This window comes from Theropithecus gelada, chromosome 16 (genome assembly GCF_003255815.1).
Source record: "Theropithecus gelada isolate Dixy chromosome 16, Tgel_1.0, whole genome shotgun sequence".
Taxonomy (NCBI): Eukaryota; Metazoa; Chordata; class Mammalia; order Primates; family Cercopithecidae; genus Theropithecus; species Theropithecus gelada.
Window position 1 is genome coordinate 64,765,552 of NC_037684.1, and position 21,462 is coordinate 64,787,013.

General features: G+C 49.8%; 2 protein-coding genes across 8 annotated transcripts in view; one reads left to right on the forward strand and one right to left on the reverse strand.

The window, feature by feature from the left end:
• Positions 1-3,069, forward strand: part of NDEL1 (nudE neurodevelopment protein 1 like 1) — a 33,993-nt gene extending 30,924 nt beyond the window's left edge. For all 4 annotated transcript variants that reach the window (XM_025363728.1, XM_025363726.1, XM_025363729.1 and 1 more), the window contains one exon: positions 1,858-3,069. In XM_025363728.1, the coding sequence (XP_025219513.1) occupies positions 1,858-1,865 (8 nt within the window). In that variant the 3' untranslated portion in view covers positions 1,866-3,069. The remainder of the gene's footprint in view (positions 1-1,857) is intronic.
• Positions 3,070-9,393: 6,324 nt separating this feature from the next.
• MYH10 (myosin heavy chain 10) overlaps positions 9,394-21,462 on the reverse strand; it is a 153,064-nt gene continuing 140,995 nt past the window's right edge. For all 4 annotated transcript variants that reach the window (XM_025363725.1, XM_025363723.1, XM_025363722.1 and 1 more), the window contains 7 exons: positions 19,292-19,420; positions 16,444-16,532; positions 15,586-15,709; positions 15,292-15,500; positions 13,511-13,619; positions 12,070-12,242; positions 9,394-11,119 (listed from right to left, as the gene is read on the reverse strand). In XM_025363725.1, the coding sequence (XP_025219510.1) occupies positions 10,975-11,119; positions 12,070-12,242; positions 13,511-13,619; positions 15,292-15,500; positions 15,586-15,709; positions 16,444-16,532; positions 19,292-19,420 (978 nt within the window). In that variant the 3' untranslated portion in view covers positions 9,394-10,974. The remainder of the gene's footprint in view (positions 11,120-12,069; positions 12,243-13,510; positions 13,620-15,291; positions 15,501-15,585; positions 15,710-16,443; positions 16,533-19,291; positions 19,421-21,462) is intronic.

The following is a 21,462-nucleotide window of genomic DNA, read 5'->3' on the forward strand; positions in this document are numbered from 1 at the left end:
CCGGGTTCCGGGGGCTGTCTACAGTGCCGGTTTGGGGGCTTGCCCTGCCCCTGTGGTGTGTGAGGCTGGGAATCTGAGGTTCACGTGCTGAGAGCTGCGGCCGTTTGTGGGGCCTGCCTGGTTATCCCTGAGGTTTCTAGAAGCAGGTGTCAGGGACTCTGGGACTAGCCAGACAGATGGAGCCTATTATATGAGGGCTACCATGGCAAACAGGATATGGCCTTGGCCCCAGAAGAGGCACAGGCCTGTGACCTTGGGAGAACGGGAAGGATGGTTTCAGACTTGCAAATGTGTTGAAGCTTAAAAATCAGACCTCTCCTAACCCAGCGAGGAAAGGGACAATCTGGCTGTTTGTCGTTGAAGTAGGACAGTGTGCAACAGGGAGAAATGACATTTGTCAGAGCCTTTCTCCTGAGGCTCTTGGTCTCTGTATGGATGGTTGGAATTTAAACTCCACACATATACTCTGAGTTTAGTTTCTTTAGACACGAACTTTGTTTCTTCCAAGTAGGCAGGGACTGTTTGTCAAGTCTCTGCATGCCTGTGTCCCTGTGAGGTTTTCCTCGCCTCGCCAGTGTACGAAACAGCTGTCCCTGCAGGGAGTGTGTGTCCGCACTTTTTTTTTTTTTTAAGGAGAACCTCTCTCCACGAGTCTGTCTTCAGCTCCCTGGAGCCCTCTGGAGCGGGCGGGGGCAGTGGTGCGCAGGCGTGCCGCCGTGTGGCCCCTTGCCGTGGTTGGCTTTGTCTCCTAAATTGCTAGTGGGACCGGTTTTCCTAGGAAGCTTTTCAAGGTGGAAAGGCTGAAGTGGCTCCTGAGAGAGGTTCCAGGCTGCACACTCCCTCCCTCTCGCTGCTTCCTGTGGCTGCGCTGCACGGTGGGTGAGGGGGACGCTGGGGGGCTCCCTGCATCGCTGGGCTCCGGGTGCGCTGGGTCCCGGCTGCAGGCTGTTGGGTTGGGCTGGGCTGTCTGCACACCAGTCTGCATTGAAAAGCCTACTCATCTGGCATTGCTTGCTAAACCGTTTTTAAAAAGTTCTTTTTCTCCACCTTATTAAGATATTCATGTATTAATACATTATATTTGGAAAATGTAAGGAGATTTGGAAAATGATGAAAAAAGGATCAAGTAGTAGACAGAATTCACCCACAGCCCAGAGGGAAGAGAAGTAACGATTCTTAAATTTTCTATGATATAGATGATCCTGTGTACATATATGTTGGTGTGTGTGTATACATATGTGTGTGTGCATATATATAATGTGTGTATATATCCATTTATTTGTACACACTCCCCGCCCCACCCCTGCACTGTGGATTTAGCTACATGGATAGTAATGTCTGTCCAAGGGGCCATAGTCTAGAATCTAGAATATATACTATTTGCTTTTTTTTCTTTCATGTCATTGAACATACAGAGTTTGGTAACCTGCATCTTTTCCCACTTAGTTACATTCGGAATATTTTCCCATGCTATTAAAAACTTGTGGAGTGTGTTTTTAATGGCTGTGTAATATCTTATTGTTTAGTTGCACCATTATTTATTTAACTAGTTCGCTGTTGCCAGGCATTTAGACCTGCTCTGTGGGGAAATAATCAGGACTGCGGCTTCAGTGGCCGGTGTGCAGAAGTTGCCAAGAAGGGTCATGTGGTCCTGGTTCCCCAGGATTCCCAAATGCTCAATTCTCTAACCAGCTGGTGCTTTCCAGGCAGCCAGTCCCCCTTGGGCCATCAGGACCCTCCTGCGGGCAAGGAATAGTTTGGGAAAGCAGATGAGTTTCCTGCTGTGTGTGAGTGATTTTAAATGAGTTTGTTTTTCTTCTCCTCTCTCTTCCCTCTGTGCTCTGGTTGCTCCCACAGGGCAGTAAACGGCTTTGACCCCGCTCCTCCTCCTCCTGGTCTGGGCTCCTCGCGTCCGTCGTCAGCGCCGGGTATGCTGCCTCTCAGTGTGTGAGTGCCCAGCCTCCAGGTGGGGGCTCCTGCCCTCCTCCAGCAACCCAGGACACCCACGCCTCACCCCTCGGTGCCTGGGCCCAGCCCCGTGCCCCTCCGTCTGCCTCCGCACGGCTGGCAGAGGGCAGGCTGCATGCAGTGGCGGCTGCTGGGCCCTGCCCAGCCCCGGAACTCTGCGCGATATCAATACTGGCTATTTTCTCTTCTCGCCGTAGTGCCGTTGGTTTCACATGATTGCACTTTCGTGGGTCACAAGGTGATACATACGTGTATTACTTGGTCACTGGATGCAGAAGTACCCATTCATCGCACCTGCCTCGTAGCCCCCACTCTGCTGTGCTGATAGGGTTTAGTTGTGTTTAGGACATTGCAAATCTTCTAGAAGTTCTCCCCCAAATCAGGTCAATGTGTGCCCTCCTGAGCTCCCACCCAGGCATCTCCAGTGCTCATGATCATGTGTCCCCCAACTCTGCCCCTCACGGTTTGGGCCTGTTTCTGGCAAAGAGTCAGGAAGGTTACTGAATTAGGGAACATTTTCTGCACCTTCTGATTTTACTTAAGCAGCTACCATTCCATGGACTTGCCTCCCAGAGCAGCACAATGCCCGTCTGAGCCCCACGTGGCAGGAGCCTCTGGGACGGCGCACACACGGGCCGAGCCTCTGTGCTGTCTCTTCCTCCGGGCGCCTCAGACTCGGGGTGAGGGAGGTGGGCAGCCTCTCGCCAGCCTTCCCGTCCTTCAGTTCAACCACATCTTTGGAGCGTTTTTGTTTTCTCTCCCAAGGGCCGTCCCGTTGTGTTCGGAAGGGTGAGTGGCTGGTTCCAGGGCGGGCTGAACAGCGGCGGCTGTCCCTGTGCATCCTTTGATTACTCTCATGCTGCATTTACTGTTTACATTTGTTTTATTGTACATAGGTTTGTAAACATTATTGCCTAAGATATTTGTATATAACTTGGGCTTTGTAGCTTTTATTTATTCAGAACTCATATGGCATGTTAATGACTCTGATGGTGTCCTCCTCTGGGCAGCTGTATAGGATCATCATGTGGTTACAAAAAATACTTCCCCTCAAAAAAAGTCTTTTAATGTGGAAACAATAAATTTCACAGAAAAAAAGGATTGATGTTGCTTTATTCAGTCTCTGCCATCCCATGAGAGGAGAGTTGGGGCCCATAAAGTCAGGTTCCAATGACAGCAGCTGTGGAATGGGACAGAGATCAGGTGGCCTCTGGAGATGTCTTATGTGTGGAGTGGGCGTCCTCATGCTGTTTCTTGGCACTGGCTTCTGGGCTTGGCTGTGATTGCCAGGAGCAGTTCGAGAGTGGCCTGGGCCCCATGTGAAAATCTGGAAGGAAGGACCAGGATGTTGAGGGTGGAAGTTCACGAAGTCCCAGAGTAACTGGGATGGATCCGGGAGCTGGTCCTGCAGCTGTGCTGCCATTCATGAGAGATGCTGTCATTCTGGGATTAGAAGTCTCTTCGAACTGGCACTTCTTCTCATCCCTCAGGTTAATGCTAGCAAGTGAGAGAAGGTGTCAGATATTTGGAAGCAAGACATAAGGTAACACACTGAAGAATGCGTAAACTGGGGTTCTGTGTGAATGCATCAGATTCTGCGCACTGTTTGCTTATAACAATAGAAACAGTATATTTTATAGTTTTAAAACTATAAGTAAATGAAAATGAAGTGAATCAAAACCCTGAGTGACTTTGGGAGGCTGTGAGGCGGGCGGATCACAAGGTCAGGAGTTCGAGACCAGCCTGACCAACATGGTGAAACCCCGTCTCTACTAAAATACAAAAATTAGCTGGGTGTGGTGGTGTGTGCCTGTCATCCCAGCTACTCGGGAGGCTGAGGCAGGAGAATCGCTTGAACCCAGGAGGCAGAGGTTGCAATGAGCCGAGATCATGCCACTGCACTCCAGCCTGGGTGACAGGGCTAGACTCCGTCTCTAAAATAAAATAAAGTCCTGAGTGAATAAGAACTATTAAGTAGGATCCATTGTCAAACATTTCTCTATTAATCTATGGACAGGAATATCTGCTGTTAGTTCCTGGAGATTTTGTCCTGAGCTGAGTCTCCAGGGACACTTGCAGTGGGTGTGTGCTGTGCTCAGCTGAGCTGCAGTGGCTGAGAGGACAATCCTAAGCCTCTTGTTGATGTGCAGCAACGTCCAGCTTCTTTCCCAACCCTCATGGGAAGGTTTGGATTAGATGAGTGGTTTCAGCATTTACCTGGCCTCTTTATTTACATAGGAAGCCCAACTAAAACACAGCAAGCAGGTCTTTAACTCTGGTTAAAGCACAGATGATGTTTGGAGCCCTGAATCTTCATCCCTAGCTCCCCAAGTGATTTCTCACTTCCTTTGCATCTTGAACACCCTGGGCTCATCTTTTTTTTTTTTTTTTTTTTTTTGAGATGGAGTCTCGCTTTGTCTCCCAGGCTGGAGTGCAGTGACGTGATCTCCGCTCACTGCAACCTCCGCCTTCCGGGTTCAAGCAATTCTCCTGCCTCAGCCTCCTGAGTAGCTGGGATTACAGGCGCCCGCCACCACACCCAGCTAATTTTTGTATTTTTAGTAGAGACGGGGTTTCACCATGTTGGTCAGGCTGGTCTCGAACCCCTGACCTCGCGATCCACCCACCTCAGCCTCCCAAAGTGCTGGGATTACAGGCGTAAGCCACCGTGCCCGGCCCCACCCTGGGCTCATCTTATCCGGACTGTTTTGCCAATTGCTGGCCACTCAGTTGATATCTGGAGGAAGGGCCCAGGCTACAGGGGCCCACGTGTCATCCACTGCATGTCGCCACCGCTTTGTGTTCAGAAGAGCCTGGGCCAGGTCCCTGGAGGGTAGCAGTGTGCCTTTGGGCTTATTTCTGGTCCCTTTGGGAAGAGATTTTCACTTTAAAAATTAAAAAAAATTTTCTTAGCCAGCCTGATTTAGCAGTGGGGAGTTACATACCAACTTCAATGACTTTTTTTGGTTTGTTTTTTGAGATGGAGTCTCGCTGTCACCCAGGCTGGAGTGCAGTGGTGTGATCTCGGCTCACCGCAACCTCCACCCCCCAGGTTCCAGCGATTCTCCTGCCTCAGCCTCCTAAGTAGCTGGGATTACAGGTGCCCGCCGCCATGCCCGGCTAAATTTGTTGTTGTTGTTGTTGTATTTTTAGTAGAAGCCGGGTTTCAACACGTTGTTCAGGCTGGTCTTGAACTCTTGACCTCAGGTAATCCACCTGCCTCAGCCTCCCAAAGTTCTGGGATTACAGGTGTGAGTCACCGTGGCCGGCCTTAGTGACATTTTTTTTGTGGCTGTAGCAGCTCTTGGCAAATGACCCCCTCGTGAGGAAACCAGCCGACTCCCTGGACCTCATCTCCCGCCTTCTGTTTGGACTGTGGGGTGTCAGGTGCTACTGCGGACCTGGTCGGAGAGAGCAGCTGCCACCTGGCGTGAATGCCGCTCCGTACTGTTTGCCTGTCTAGCTAAAGAGTGCCCCTGGGTGGGTTTTCTTCCTGGGGCTGCCGGGTATCTGGTTTCGCGTGGCTCTCCATGAAACTCAGGAGCGAGCCCTGCTTGAGCTGCGTCCGTGTGCCCTTCCTCCCTGCTGGTGGGGCTTGTCTCCTGGGTGGCGGGCAGCCTCTCGCGCCCAGGTGTTTTCGTTTCAGCCGCTCAGTCCTATCCCTCACTCCCAAATGTCGTCTTAGAAGAGAGTCGTAGCCAGCACTCCACTCCCTCCAGCCCAGAGTGGCCAGAAATGACCCCTGACCGATGCAGCTGAGACCCAGGAGCCAAAGCTGGGACGCTGAGTCACAGTGAGGCCCGCGAGAACTGTACAGAGGTGACCTGAGGACAGGACACAGTGCTCTGACCTCAGGTGGCAGAAAGGACAATGGGCCTGGGTTTGAGGTGCCTGAGCTTGCACGGCTAATTCATCGTGAGGCCAGGCTTGGGCACGAGCCCAGTCTTTTGCTGCGGTGCCTTTCCAAACAAGGCCTCAGTGGCCTTGACTCCCACTCTCTGTGCCATGCCTCGGGAGAGGAGCAGGTTTTGAAGGCTTGGAAGTGACGGGTGGCGGGGCTGGCACAGCCTTTGCAGCAGGAGGAGTCAGTTCACCTAGCCTTCCTCCTGTGCCCGCTGCGCGTGCTGACTCCACCTCTCTTGGCAGCTGCCCCAGAGACGCCACTAGTGCGGGTCTCCTGAGAGCCAAGGTGGAAGCTGGCACTTCTGGGAGAGGGGAGGCACCCTGCGTGGAGCCACAGCTTTAGGGAGCACCCTGTAGCCAGCTCTGCCCCCTCCCCGACTGTAACAGTGTTGTGCCCTGTCTCATGGTGTGTGTTGGTGATACAGCATTCCTGAAAAGCAGATTCCAGTGCGGCTCCAGAATTTCCTTCTAAGCTGCTGATGCTCATTCTGCAAGTGTTTTTTTTTCCTCTGGAGACGGATTTTCACTCTTGTTGCCCAGGCTGGAGGGCAATGGCGTGATCTTGGCTCACTGCAACCTCCACCTCCCGGATTCAAGCAATTCTCCTGCCTCAGTCTCCCAAGTAGCTGGGATTACAGGCGTGCGCCACCACGCCCACCTAATTTTGTATTTCCCGTTCTGCAAATTTTGCTGCTGGGCTTTATTGATCTCACCAGGAGTCGGGCAATGACACCATCATAGCTGCTGCCTCCTGACAGTGATTGTGAGACACGGGAGATGTGGCCCACGTGAAGCCAGGGTGCCTTGGCACCAGTGCAGTATGGCACATACTTGGGAGAGGCAGCGCTCTGCATGGGGATCTGTGAGACCCAGTGTATCGATTATGTCACGTTACCTCTTAAATAGGGCTTTGTGGCATCCAGTCAGCCGGAATGGAGCCAGTTACTGGGCTGCTCGTCTCAGCAGGGACTGAGGCTGAGGCCACGCTTTCTGCCCAGTTTACAGGCTCTGTAGCTACAGTGAGTGTCTCTGAAAAGCTGTATGATGGACTTACACCCTTTCAGTAGCTTCATATAAGTTTCCCAACAAGAACGGGTGCTTCGCAGTCTGCTTGATTCCCAAATGGCAGGTGCCTAGAGAAGGAAGTGGGCTTCTCTGTCTGGTCCTGACAGCTGGCTCAGGACGGCATTTTGGCAAACACTCAAAATCTGGGAAAGCTCTTGGTGCGGAGGTTGTCCGCGAAAGGTGGAAAGGGAGAGGTGCTTTCTTGCGTTCCTCCCAGAGACTGGGAAGCCTGTGTGGGTGGGGCCTCGTAAGGGGAGACCTGCCTGGAACTGGAGGGAGAGGAGTCATCGCCACTTCCTGACCGTTCCGGCCTGGAGCCTGTTCTGGCTTTTTTCTTTTTTGGGGGGCTGAAGGAAGAGCAGGAAGGTGTGGTTTGACAACAGTGAGGTCTTCTCCAGTCTTGACCTGGTCCCTCAGCAGCACCAGCCTCCGGGAAAAGGGCCATGGGTCAGTCATACCCAGAGCCGTAGGAAGGGCTGGCTAGGAGAACAGCTTGGCCTTACAGCCCACAATTCATCTTAGCCGAGGTTTCCTGGGACAGGAAAAATTGGTGACACAAAGATGTGACGAATCTATAGGCTGATGCCATCAGGAATTGGAAGTGTCCCCTCAAGCCACCAGGCTGGAAATAGGTGTTACCGGCTGGGTATGGTGGCTCACACCTGTAATCCCAGCACTTTGGGAGGGAGGCCAAGGCGGGCAGATCACTTGAGGCCAGGAGTTCAAAACCAGCCTGTCCAACATGGTGAAATCCCGTTTCTACCGAAAAAAAAAAAAAAACCCCAAAAAAGGAAACAAAAATTAGCCAGGCCTGGTGTCGGGCACCTGTAATCCCAGCTACTCGGGAGGCTGAGGCAGAGAATGACTTGAACCCCGAGGTGGAGGTTGAAGTTAGCTGAGATCGTGCCACTGTGCTCCAGCCTGGGAGACAGAGCGAGACTCTATCTCAGGGAAAAAAAAAAAAAAGTTGTCATCCCTCCAAAGCAGTTTAAAATAGTCCCCTGGAATGGCTGCATTAAAGAAAAAACAAAAAAAACGGCATCTACGGTATGGCAAGGACAGAGCATTTAAAGCCCTAAATGAAGCCCCAGAACCGCCTCCTGCCATCTAAACTCAGGCCTAACGAAAGAGCAAGCCTTTTCCGTCTTGCGAGTTCTCTCCCCGGGAACCACGCTGCTGCCGCGCAGAAGCTGACCAGCTTGACCTTCTGATACACACAGCGCCCAGCTGCCGTCAACTGCCTTCCCTGTGCTCTGAATGCCCGACAAAGGTTGTAGAAACTACCTTTCCTTAGGCCTGGAGTGTGGTCAGTCAAGAAAGGTCCCTTCTAGTTATTAAATAGTATCTTCGCAGCACCAGGGCCTGGAATTGGTCCACACAGGTGGTTTTTCTGGCACGCTGAGTAGTTGGGAAACTGTGACGTGAACACCAGTTAGACCAGCCAGTAGGGAAGATTTTTTTTTTTTTGAGACAGTGTCTCCCTCCGTCGCCCAGGCTGGAGTGCAGTGGCGTGCTCTCAGCTCACTGTAGCCTCCACCTCCCAGGTTCAAGTAATTTTCATGCCTCAGCCCCTCAAGTTGCTGGGCCTACAGGTGCACACCACCACACCTGGCGAATTTTTGTGTTTTTAGTAGAGATGGGGTTTTACCACGTTGGCCAGGCTCGATTTGAACTTCTGACCTCAAATGATCCATTGGCCTCCCAAAGTGCTGGGATTATAGGCTTGAGCACCACGCCCAGCCCAGAGTTCTTACTTTTTGAGAAAAACAAGCCTCTGAATTCCATACACTCTTGGATAAAATACTGGATGTGGGGGTGAAGCACCACACCTGTGACTCACCTTTCCTCGCCCATGGTGGTGGCACAGAAGAGGGCACTTCTGCCCATTTCACACGTTTCCACTGCTGCCAAGAAGCCTAGTCACAGACCCCTTACCCCCAGAACCAGCCTAACCCGAGAATGTCATGGAATAAGAAATGGGCATTCTCTGTGTGATTCTGTACTGCCCTAGGATCTCTCTCATCCTAGTTGGCCTGCACGGGAGAGGCTGTGGCCTCATCACTGAAGCCTTCAAAAGCATCTTCAATATGTGTCTGCCTGAAAATGCAGCCTGAAATGTCTTGGACCTCTGAAAATGTCCTAACCCAGCAGTGAGCTTCATTGGTTGGTGACCAGAGCCCTCCTACCTCACTCCCTTGACAGCTAGGCCAGCCCCTGCCTTTGGGTGGTCTTTCCCTTTCCAGGGCATCTGCACCCTGCCAGGCGCTGGCAGGAACAAGAGTTGGAGCCAGGACTGGCCTGAGAATTACTCTGTCGTCTGACCTGGGAGACAGCGCCCTCGGCGAAAGGGCCTGGCGCCGTCATTTGAAGTCTGTGTGGCGCCCACCCTCCAGTCACATCACAGATGGGAAATCGAGAACAGAAGGTGAGAAAACAGATTCCATGTTCACATGATTATTCTTGTTTATTGAGGTCTCTTTATTCTCCACGGGTGCTTTTTTCTCCAAGTAAACAGAGCAGGCGCAAATATCTATAATGAATAAATTTATTGTCTTACAAAAATCATTGTCTAGAAATACGGGAATACAAGAAAAGATATTTGCGGTCAGGTGTCTGGTGGTCAACAGCCAGTACAATTCATAAAGGGGGAAATCCAAGATTCCAAACCCACAGGACAAATTCTTCCTAACAGATGTTAAAGCTTTTAACCCAAAAGGTTTGTGTTTTCAAGCACATTGCAGAGGATCAAGGATTTAGAATTAACACTGATTCATTGTCACTGAATGTTTGTAATACCACTTTGACTAGAGAGGTACATGATATGAAGCACAGTCAAAACTGAATACATTAAATTGTTATAGAGGCGAATGATATATTCAACATTGTCTTAGTACTGTAGTGTCTAAGGCACTTTCCGTAATGTCAGTTTGCTTAACTATCAACCAAAAACAGGATGCTAAGTGTTCACTGTAACACTGTCCAAAGGGAAGGGAGAAGGAAGAATGAAGGAGTCACACCCACTGGCATGTCAACATTCAGGAAGATGGCATATGTTCTGGAGGTTCCATAAACCTCATTGACAAACTTGGAACAAGCCTCGGACACAAAACCAATATTCCCATTTTGGGCTCAAAGCAGCGGCTGAATTTGCAAGGTCAGCGTGAGGGCCTGGCTGGCGAGGGAGGGCCTTCCACTAGCTCGGCTTAGGGGTCCGCGGCTGCTTGCTCCTGACGTGAGGAGGGCACCGGCTGAGCCAGGCGGTTCGGGAGACCATCTGGAAGTCTACGTGATCCATGGCTGCCACAGCTGCAGTGTGGCCACTATCCCTTCCATGCACAGACCAGCCCTGGCCAAGGACAGTTCACATGAGGAGATGCGGGACACCATCGACTCGAGGGGCAGGGCCCCCCCTTGGGGGATGGGCATGGTAACCCCAAATGGGTGTTGCTTCCAATCCAGCCCACCCCTCCTACTCTTTCCAAAGCCCCTTTCACAGTTTGCTCACTGAAATAGTGTTGATCATTATTTGAGAGAAATGAGAGAGACAAGTGCAGTTTAGAGTCCACAAAGGTCTAGGAGACTTGATGTGGCTGAGGAGTCGGGGGCCACGTGAACACAGAACTAGGTGACCTGCCTGTATGACAGAGAGCATGCAGAGCGACTGAGCGACGCCCACGGCGCTGCCCCAATAACCCAGCGACCCGCAGCCAAGGGCCTGGAGTTTGTTTAAAAAGGGTTCTTACCGTGTTTTATAAAATGGTCTCTTGATGACTATATGGAAAATAGATGCAATGATGAAACAATCTGTTTAATATGTGTGTCCTGTGTGTGTCTATATATAAAAAGGGGAGCATTGTACCTAAGTCTGAAGCGGGATACAGTATGCGTAGGCTGGAGAGCCTTAAGACACAGTTGATCTTTCAGGAAGGAATCCCGTAGCTGGCCAATTTCCTAAATCTGCAGGAGGCCCCAAGGCAGGCTGGCACCGGTGCATTCCTAAGTGTCCCACTGTATCGCCTCCTCTGGCTTCCTGCGACTTTACTCTGACTGGGGTGGCTGCGTCTCATTGACATCACTGGTCTTACTTTCCGTGTCGTCGTCGGAGAGCTCCAGGGAAGCTCCTTCAATGTGCAGCTGGCGCCGGCCAGATCGGCTGGAGGAGAAGCTGATGGGGCCGCCCCGCCTGGAGAGAACAGGAAGCGGATGTGTGTGGGTAAACAGACAGGAGCACGTGGCTGTCAGTAGCTCCAACCACTCAGCGCCGCAGAACCTTCCCCCTGCACCCCTTCCTCGGACACACGACCTTGTGGGGGCGGCGGTCCGATGGGAAAAGACTGTGTGCCTTTCTGCCTCTCCCACAACCCTGCCTGCAGAGTAGGCAGAGCAGGGTCCTCGGAGAACTGGGGAGGACTTGGTTCAGCCTAGGACTGTCTGTGATGGAAATGGTAAGGAAGACGGATTAAGGCCAAGCTCTACCTGCTAACCAGGGAATCAGCCAGATGGCAAATATTTTATTGAGGATTTGTGGGCCACCTAAGGACTCTGTTGAATATTCTTTGTTTTTGTGTTTTTAGAACCATTTAAAAATGTAGACACCATTCTTAGCTTGATGGCTGTACAAAAGCAGGTTATGCACCAAATCTGCCCATCGGCCAGACGTGCTGTAACCTCGGCTGAGCTGGTCTTGCGGGGCAGGGACCTCAGCTGTAGCTCTCCCACGCTCCGCCCTCGCCCTGGTACACAGCAGATCCAGTGTAGTGAGGAGGACCGTGCTGAGGAGGGCTGATGGCACCAGGTCCCGGGAGGAGCTCCTGCCCCCTGCCCTGCTTTTTAACAGAGGCTGGGAGCTCGCCTCGCTACTGGATGTCTGGACGGGGATGGACGCCTGATGCAGCTCCAGCCTGGTGTGGTGGATGAGTGTGGTCCTCTAGTGACTGGCAAGGAGTGGGCTTGCTCCTCTTTTATTCTCCCCGAGGATGACTATCAAGGTCAGAAATCTTAAATGAAGTGGTTCAGGAGAAAGAATGGATCACCGGGCATGGATCTAAGTAAACTTCCTCCAACCAGCTACGCCCCGAGCCTAAGCTAACCCACAACAGCTGCCTGTCAGCTCGGGGCCACGTGCCTGCTCACCTCAGCCGGTTCTTCAGGGTGCTGACCTCGCGGCTCAGGCCCTCGTTGGCCTCGGTGGCATCATCCAGTTCCCGCTGGAGTTTACGCCGAGATGCGTTGGCACGCGTCGCTTCTTCTTCTGCTTCCTCCAGCTGGCGTTTAAGCTGCTTCATCCGAGCGTTGGCCTTCTCCATCTTGGGGAGGGTACATGAACCAAAACAAACCAAACTGGTGAGTCCAGCGTCGGCCTCTCTGCACCCCGAGCGTGGCAGTGCGGGGCTCTGCCTGTTACTCTTGTGAGCACGCGTGTACACGGATGTACACACATGCCTGGGGGCTGGTCAGAGGCTCTGTAACTGGCCTGCCGCTCTCAGCAAAGCCAGCATCTGCAAAGCACACTAGGCCAAAAAAACGAAAAAATACTCAAGGTGTTTTTTACTGGTGAGTTTTCTGCAGAAAAAGGACAGAGTTTACTATCTTCACACACGTGACCTAGAAAGGGAACTGCTATTCTTGCAAAATGCGGAAGAACCAGCAATGTGGTACAATCCCCAAGCCCGGGAGGTTGTACGATGCATCTCTACACCTCCTTTCAAGGATGGGCATCTCAGATATCATACTCAGATTCAAGCAGAAAAGCACCCTGGGATGACCTGCCACAGAACTAAGAGCCTCCCTTTCGGACCCTTCATTCCTGAGCCACACAGGGGCTGGCCAGTGCCTCGGGGGCCCAGCGCACACCGCCCTCAACTGTTCTCCATGTTGCTAGGCCCCAAGGGTGGGGGTGGGAAGGGAAGGCCAGGTTGCTTGACCGAGTGATTGAAGTTGGGGAGGGTTCGGGCCAAAGGCAGTGAAATCCTCAGATCCATCCACCTTTCTGGCCAGTGTCTGCAGTGTGAAGTCTCACCAGGCAGAGGGCAGGGAGCGGGAGGGAGGGTACAGCTGCCCACGCTGCCATCAGGGCAGGCCTGCCCCACAGTTGAAAGTCCTGCGGAACATTCCCTGCGCACTTAGAGAAGGGGGCCTGGATGCAGACACCGAAGCCACTCAGGTGCAGCGTGCAGTACCTCTGTCTTCCCTTCACTTTCTATTCATTATCTCCTGGGTCCACCCTACACCCAGCCAGTACCTCATGACTGCCAGCAATGTCCAGGAACTACACTAGGCATTAGGGAGATAACAGGGAGCAAAACAGGCAGAAATCCCTGTACTCACGAAGCGCACATTCTAGTGGAGAAAGCAGGAGCTTTACAGTTCAGTCCAGGCCTCACTGCAACTTGCTGTCCCCTCCCTCCTGTGTCTCGGGTACTGACAGTGCCCGCCAGGAACATGGAACAGCCCGTGTTAGCCGAAACATCAGAATCGGGAGGCCCCTGAATTCCACTGGTCAGTTGTGCCACCAACGCGTTCTCCACCAGTTCCTTTGCTCACATGCTTCCCAGGGAGGCATTCCCGCACGCACCTGCTCTTTATACTGATCCGCGTGTCGACGCTCATCCTCCACCTGCATGAAGATTTCTTTCAGCTTCTTCTCAGTGCGACGGACTAATTTGTTGGCGGCTGCTCGTTCCCTGTGAAAGTGGTCACAGTAGTTCTGAAATTCTTGAAATGATATTTTGTGTGGGGAAAAAATATTTTTTAAAGCCCTTTTTCTTTGGGAAGATGACACATGGTGGAGGCATCATGGACCTCTCTGCCCAGAATATCGTGACTAATGTGGTGCCGAGACCTTTTCCTTCTGGTCAAAACAGGAATTGCCTTTAGTGTATTCCTCAGTAGCGAAAGGTAGAAAAAGCACATTTTTCCTGCATGTGTAGGTATTAATTACTGTACACAGGTATTAATCACTGTACTCAGTTATCTTACTTTTTGTGTTTTTGAGATGGAGTCTCGCTCTGTCGCCCAGGCTGGAGTGCAATGGCACCATCTCTGCTCACTGCAACCTCCGCCTCCCGGGTTCGAGCGATTCTCCTGCCTCAGCCTCCCGTGTAGCTGGGACTACAGGTGCGTGCTGCCACGCCTGGCTAATTTTTGTATTTTTAGTAGAGACGGGGTTTTACTACGTTGGCCAGGCTGGTCTCGAACTGTTCACCTCAGGTGATCTGTCTGCCTTGGCCTCCCAAAGTGCTGAGATTACAGCCGTGAGCCACCGCGCCCGGCCTGTACACAGTGATCTTCTAAACAACAAATGTTACATACAAGCTACCTGTCAGTTATACTGAACACAGACTTTTGAAGATGCCATCCTTAATCACCTAAACTTTTCCCCTAAGAAACAACCCAATTTATTAAGTGATTGTTTCACTTGAGAATTTACTGATTACCTCCTATGACGTAGGGCTTTGGCAGCTCACATTGAAAAAACAAAAAACAAACCCCCTACACTCCCTCTTTGGTTAGAGGTGAAACAAATCCATGTTTCTAGATAGGTCTACATCGTCCCATGTGAAGGAGAGGTAACTTATTTGGAGGACTCCGTGGAAGACAGAAAAAGTTATTTCGTTCCTTAACAAATATGCAAAAATGGATAGGGATGGAGTCAGCCGAAAGGGTGAGTTCTGTTAGTTCCAACCAGAAACAAACCCTTAACTGTTTGATTCAGCCCACTGGAGTCCAAGAGTGGAGTGGGAAGTCCTAGGACGGGGGACTGGGGAGGAGGCAGGCGTTCTGGCCACGAGCCCTGCATTTCTGGGCTCCACGCTCCCCAACAAGAGGGTGAATCTGAAGGTCTACCCTGGCTCTAGGGACTATGACCTCATAGCTTTGTAAACGCCTGCCTGCCAGCAGCTGTGCTGTACAATTTCTCATGCTTTAATACAACATGAAAGCTGTTAAGCAATCCTTTCCTATGGGAGAAGAAAGGCTTTGATTTCTGTCATACTGCATTTGTTCTCTGGCCGCAAACTAGCGCTTCATGGGATGCCACACGCTTGGGAAATCGACTCTGGGTAGGAGATGCAAACTCAGGGTGCCTGGGAAATCAGGGGGTGCACGTGTGGTGAGCCCTGAGCTGAGTCCTAAAGCCCAGCCTTCCCTGACTGTTCACAGAGGCCGTCTGTCCTCCCAGCCTCTGAACGCTCACAGCTCTCCTCTCACAGCTCACACCAACTTCTGTCTCCCACTCTGGTTATCTGTGTTCTCCGCCCACGCAGTGGGGAGCCCCTCCCGAAAGGGGCGTGTCTGTTTTGTCTCTGACTGAGCCTGGTTGGTAAGCTTTGGTTTATGACAGCAAAAACCTCTTACTTGGCTTCCTGCTCAAGCTGCTCCTCCAGCTGCCCAATCTTGGCCTCCAGGGCTGAGATGGTGGCCTTGAACTTGGACTTGACAGCACCCTCGAGCTCCTGCAGTTTGGCCTTCAGCTCCTTGTTCTGCCGCTCCAGTTGCTGGCGCGCGTTGTCGCTCTTCTGGGCGGCGCTGCGCTCGGCTGCTAGCTCGGCGTTCAGCGTGTCCACCTAGAGAGGAGAGAGGAGTTTATGGTCACTTGTGCCTGAGGAGTGGCACAGCCCTCCCCGGGTGACGGGCTCCTGCGTGGGCCACCTGTAGAGTGGTCTTGCGGAAGCGGTCGTTGAGCAGCTCCATGTTGCTCTGCTCCTCTTCCAGCTCCTCCTCCAGCTGTGCGATCCGAGCCTCCAGACGCCGCTTCTCATCCAGCAGCGCGGACCTGGTGGGGAGAGGAGGAGGGGACAGTTCAATCCCAGCTCAGCACAGCACGGGAGCCTCAGGGAAGGCTCCTCCACCCACCCTGTTGCTGGAAACCTGAGCAGCCATCCCCGAATCCATCAGTAGGTCCCACTGATGACACTTCCAAACACCCTCCCCCACTGCCACCACCCAGATGCAGGCCTGTCATCTCTCACCTGGACCGCTGGGGTGGCCTCCCGCCGCCCTGCCTGCCTCTCTCCAGCTGTTCTCCACAGACAGCAGCCAGAGTCACTTACAAAACGCAAGCACGACCCCAGCCTCCCCCCGCTGAAACTCTTCAGTGGTTTCCAATCTCTGAGAATAAATTCTACTCATGATGGCATGCTCAAAAAGGCACATGATGAACCTCTGGTTCAGTAATTAAGTAGAGAAATCAACTGAATTGGGAAAAAAAGATAATGACTTTTAACGAAAAATGAATTCAGAGAAAGGTCATATCTGAGGAACCTGCTCACCAAAGCTAATGAACTGGAAAGTGGAGGCCCGCAGTGCCCGTTAGTGCGCACCACGGCTCCCGCTTGCGGTGTGCGGGACTCAGCAGGACTGGCCCCGGGGTATGATGGCTGAGGCAGCCCAGGCCCAGCTAGAGAGGAGCAAACCACCTGCTGATACCAGGTGCGTGGACACCTCCAGCCTTCTCAGCAGTGTGTGTGCCTGAGGGCGAAGAACCCGCCCCGGCCACGGGAGACTCACTTGCCAGAGGCGCTGTTGGCGATCTCGTCCGCCAGCTCGTCTCGCTCCTGCTCGGCGTGTCGGCGGGCTCGCTCAGACGAGGCAAGTTCCTAAGCAGTGGGCAGTGGAGACTGCGTTAAGCTCTGGCTGTGAACAGTTTCCTCACCTGTGGAATCTGACAGTGCCTGAAGCTACAGCGACCTTGTTCCTGTCACTGTTAACCTGCACCTCCAACTGTCATTTAGATTTGAGAAATTAAACTGGCGAAAATCTGCTCGGTGCAGACCAGCCAGGTGGTGTGTGGTGTCAGCATCTTACACGAAAACGTCCAGAGGGAAGTCTTCATTGCCATAAGGGCTTTGCTGTCACCTCCAGCGTAAGAGGTGCCTATGTTCCTGCCCTTCTTGGAAAGCTGGTGCCTCTTAATATAAACTGAGCACAAACTTTATACAAACCCTGAACCCTAAGAAACCTGAGCTGTACCAACTGATGATCCTGAAGTATCTTTCACATAAACAGTGTGAGATCAAGGACGCTGGCTGCACAGACCAGTGCGGATCCAGGCAGCTGTGCAGCAACAAGGACCAACGCTCCCATGGGGAGGAGGCAGGAGGGGCGCCTCCGCAGGGGCTCAAGTGTTTGCAGAGCTGGGCCTGAGGTGGGCAAGGCCTCTTTCTTGAAGAGGACTGTGGCTCCACGGGGGGCTCTCAGAGGACTGGGCAGGACAATGGGGACAGCCCTGTGCCTGCCAGCCCACGGAAGGAACTGCCTGATGGCTGCTTTTCCACAAACTTCTTTGGAAAGATGATTTGCCATAGAAAGGAGTCAAGGGTGCATTTATCTTATAAATAAGGGAGCTGAGGCCCACCTGGATGAAGATACTGGCCCAAAGTCCCAAGGTTAGTCAGCAGCAAAAAGTCAGGGTTCCGACTCCCCGTCCAGGGCTCTTCCCACCAGCTGCCCCTTCCAAAAGATGCCACAGTTGGCAAGAGCACACCTTGAAGGTGTCTTAGGAGCAGGGCTGCACGGCAGCGCCTCTCTGCTCTGGCACATGCACCTGCCTTACATGAGTGTGGGCCGAAGGCCTCTGACAGGCCCGGGTTCTAGCACATCCTGGCACACAGGGCACGGTGGGAGTCAGGAAGGAAAGAGAGGCAGCAGACAGAATGTTCCAGGCCTGATCCCAGGGCCACTGACTCCAGACAGCTCTGCCATCTGGCCTCTGGTGTTTTGTCCTGTTGGGCCTATGAAACACTCACTGTCCACTGGCTGGGGGGGTGGTGGGGGAGCTCTGGGCAGACTGAGGGACCCAGGGGAGAAAGGAAGGGACCCTGGGGCCTCTAAGCCAGATTAACAGAGGTGTTTGAAGGAAAAGTGTCAGAAATAGGGGGAAGGGCAGGGCCAGCTTTCCAGCTCAGTCTCTTCTCCTTAATGCAGTGTGATTCAGGCCTTGCCTGAGAGTCTGAAAGAAACGCTTTCAGAAAAAACAGTATGGTACAGAGAATGCCGCTTGGACATCTGGGTAATGGCCCAGGAGCGCTCTCTAGGAGGCAGGCTCCAAGAGCCACATCGCCTTTGGGGAAATGCGCATGTGGGGATCTCACCAATCAGCTCCATGATGGATACATAGAGCTTACACATCTACTTCACTGATGAACATGCATCGTTTGTAACTACACACGGAACACTTACGAAAACTAACATGTTCTAGGTCCCAGAGCCCTTCTCAACATTCTCTGACCACAATGTGATAAAACTAGAAAGCAACTTAAAAAACAAGCAAATGCCAGACATTTGGAAATTTAAACCGCAAGCTTAAATTTTTCACGGGATGAAGAAGAAACCATAATAGAAATTAGAAAAATTTAGAATTACATGACAATGAAATTACTCCACATCAAAATCTGTGGGACATGATGAAAACAGATCTTAGAGGGGAATTTACAGTCTTTTATAAACATATTAGACAAGAAGCTTGAAAGCTCATGAGCTAAGTGTCCAACTCAAGAAGTCAAAAAAAAAACAAGGAGCAAAAAACGGTGAGCTAGAGGACAGCGGGATGAAAACCTCTGGAAGCTGGCTCTCAGGTCCTCTCTCAGGGTCTGCTCGGTTTTTACTGATCTGGTTTTCAGTTCCTTGTTCATTCCTGACACCGAGAGCGCCATCGTCCTTTCTTGCAAGCTCAACTCTGCCTTTGCTAATATTTAATCCAATATTTGTAGGTATTTGTATTGGGAGTTTTTTCATATTAACTGATAATATTTATCTTTTCAGGTTTGAAGAAATTTTGATTATCCCTCATTTCTACGGTAATGTGTGTATTTAAGTGTGCCTTGCACTGTTACAATTCCTATATGCAACACTTTATCAGTCTCTGCCTCATGAGAACCTACAGAAAAGATAAATGAAGGAATAATAGGAATTCAATGAAACAAACTGCTCTCCTTTTAAGCTATCACATGAATAGTGCTTGTGTGTAAAAACCAGGCAGTTTTGCATCACCAAGGTTGGAGTTACACAGTACTTGCTGCGTATCAACACTAAAGCATCACCTCCCTTTCCTGCACAGGGGAACAGGCCGAGAGGCGGCTTGAAAAGCTGCTCATCAGCTCCTTTGCCTCTAGCCAGGTGGAGGAATATCTATGAGCAGTGTCGAAGTGACCATTTTCTGTTTCCAAACTGAAGTAACAAGAAGGTTGAGGACCATATTAAAAATGGATACTTAAAAAACAAACAAACAAAAATAAAACAAAAATGTATACTGACATTACAGTGGGCTACAAAGATATTAAAATTTTTTTTGATCTTGGAGTAATTTCAAGGGCAAATATATTTGTTGAACAAATGGATGAATAAGTAACAAACCAACCTCCTGCAATTGAAGGATCTCTGCTTCCAGACTCTTCAATTTCTTTTCACTCTCTTTGGATTGAGCAAAAATCTCATCTCTGGATGCACGAGCTTCTTCTAATTCACGTTGGTAATCCTTCATCTGAGCCTATTAATAAGAAGGTTTTGGGGTGGTTTACATTCTTAGTTTTAGTTAAATTTTTTTTAGAGATGACCCCTGGTTATGTTGTCCAGGCTGGTGTCAAACTCAAGGCCTCAAGCATTCCTCCTGATTACAGGTGTGAGTCACTGTGCCTGGCCCCATTCTCGGCTTGTAAACATGGTATTTTTTTTTTTTCTAGATTATAAAAGTAATATACTTTCATTGTAAATATAAAAGTATATCGAAATGACAAGGATATCATAAGAAAACTACAGATCAAAATGAAATCCGTTATGAATACAAATGCAAAAATCTTCAACAAAATAGTAGCAAACTGAGTCTGGCAACATGTGAAAACGATTATATACCATGACCAAGTGGGATCCATCTGAGGAATGCAAGGTTGATCTGACAACCAAAAATGAATTAATGTAACCATATAATCATCACAATAAATGCTGAAGAAGCACTTGACAAAATCTAATACCCTTTCAATATAAAAATACTCAAGCTATGAACAGAAGGAAATTTCTTCAATTCTGATTAAAGGCATCAATGAAAAACTGACAGCCAATATCATACTTAAGGATCAATGACTGAATGCTTTCCCTCTAAAAGATGAGAAACAAGACAAGGAGGTCTGATCCTGCCACTTCTATTTAACACTGCAACAGAGATTCCAGCCAGGGTAATTAATTAGGCAAGACAAAGAAATAAAAGATATCTAGATTGGAAAGGAAGAAGTAAAACTAGTTCAATTTGCAGATGATCTGATCTTGTATATAGACAGGCTTAAGAAAGACACAAAAAGAATTAGAACTGCTGGTAATATGGACAATAAAAGAAAAAGCCCACAAGAACTAATAGATGAGTTTAGCAAGATTGCAGAATACAAGATCAACATACAAACATCAATTATATTTCTATACACCAACTACAAACATTCAAAAGAAAGCAATTACATTTATAATAGAATCAAAAGAATACAAACTTAGATATAAACTTAACAAAAGAAGTGAAAGACTTGTATACCAAGAACTACAAAACATCACTGAAAAAAATAAAAAAGATCTAAATAAAAGGAAAGATTATCCATGTTCATAGACCAGACGACTTAATATTGTTAAAATAGCAATACTCTCCAAATTGATCTACACATCAACACAGTAAACTATCAAAACCCAAGCTGGCTTTTTTTTTTTTTTTTTTTTTTTTGGGTGGCAGAAATTAGTAAGCTAAGGTAGGTGTGGAAATCATTTATCTCATAAAGAATTTATATCCAGAATACAGAATTGTTTCAACTCAGTAATTAAAAGACAGCTCAGCTGTTCAATCTCATTAGTAGTCATTAGAGAAATAAAAATAAAAGCCACAATGAAATGTCACTTCACACCCACTAAGATGGTTACAATCAGAAGATGGACAATAACAAGTGTTGGCAAGATGTGGAGAAATTTGAACCCTCACAGATAGCTGGTGGGAATGTAAAACTGCAGTCACTGTGGGAAACAGTTTGGCAGTTCCTCAAAGTTCAACACAGAGGTAGCATTTACCCCAGATCAGTTCTACTCCTAGGTATATTTCTGAGAAAACTGAAAGCACATGTCCACACAAATGCATATGAATGTTCATAGAGGCATTGTTCAGAAGTCAAAAACTGGAAACACCCAAATGTCCAACTCAGGGATAGATGAATAAAATGTGGTAGATGTATCCACACAGTAGAGTGTTAGTAATAAAAAGGAGTGCGGTACTTATTCATGCTGCTACATGGATGAACTTTGAAAACATTATGCTAAGTGGAAAACCAGTCACAAAAGGCCACATATTGTATGATTCCACTGATATGAAATATGAAACAAAGGCAAATCTATAGAGACTGAAAGATTAGTAGTTGATTAATGCAGAATGCAGCAGGGATACAGGGAATGGGGAATGACAGCTAATGGGTAGAGGATTTTTAGGAGGGACCAAAATGCCCCAAATTTGATAGTGGTGGTGGCTGAATAAGTCTACGAATAAACTAAAAAACATTGAAAATGCTAAAT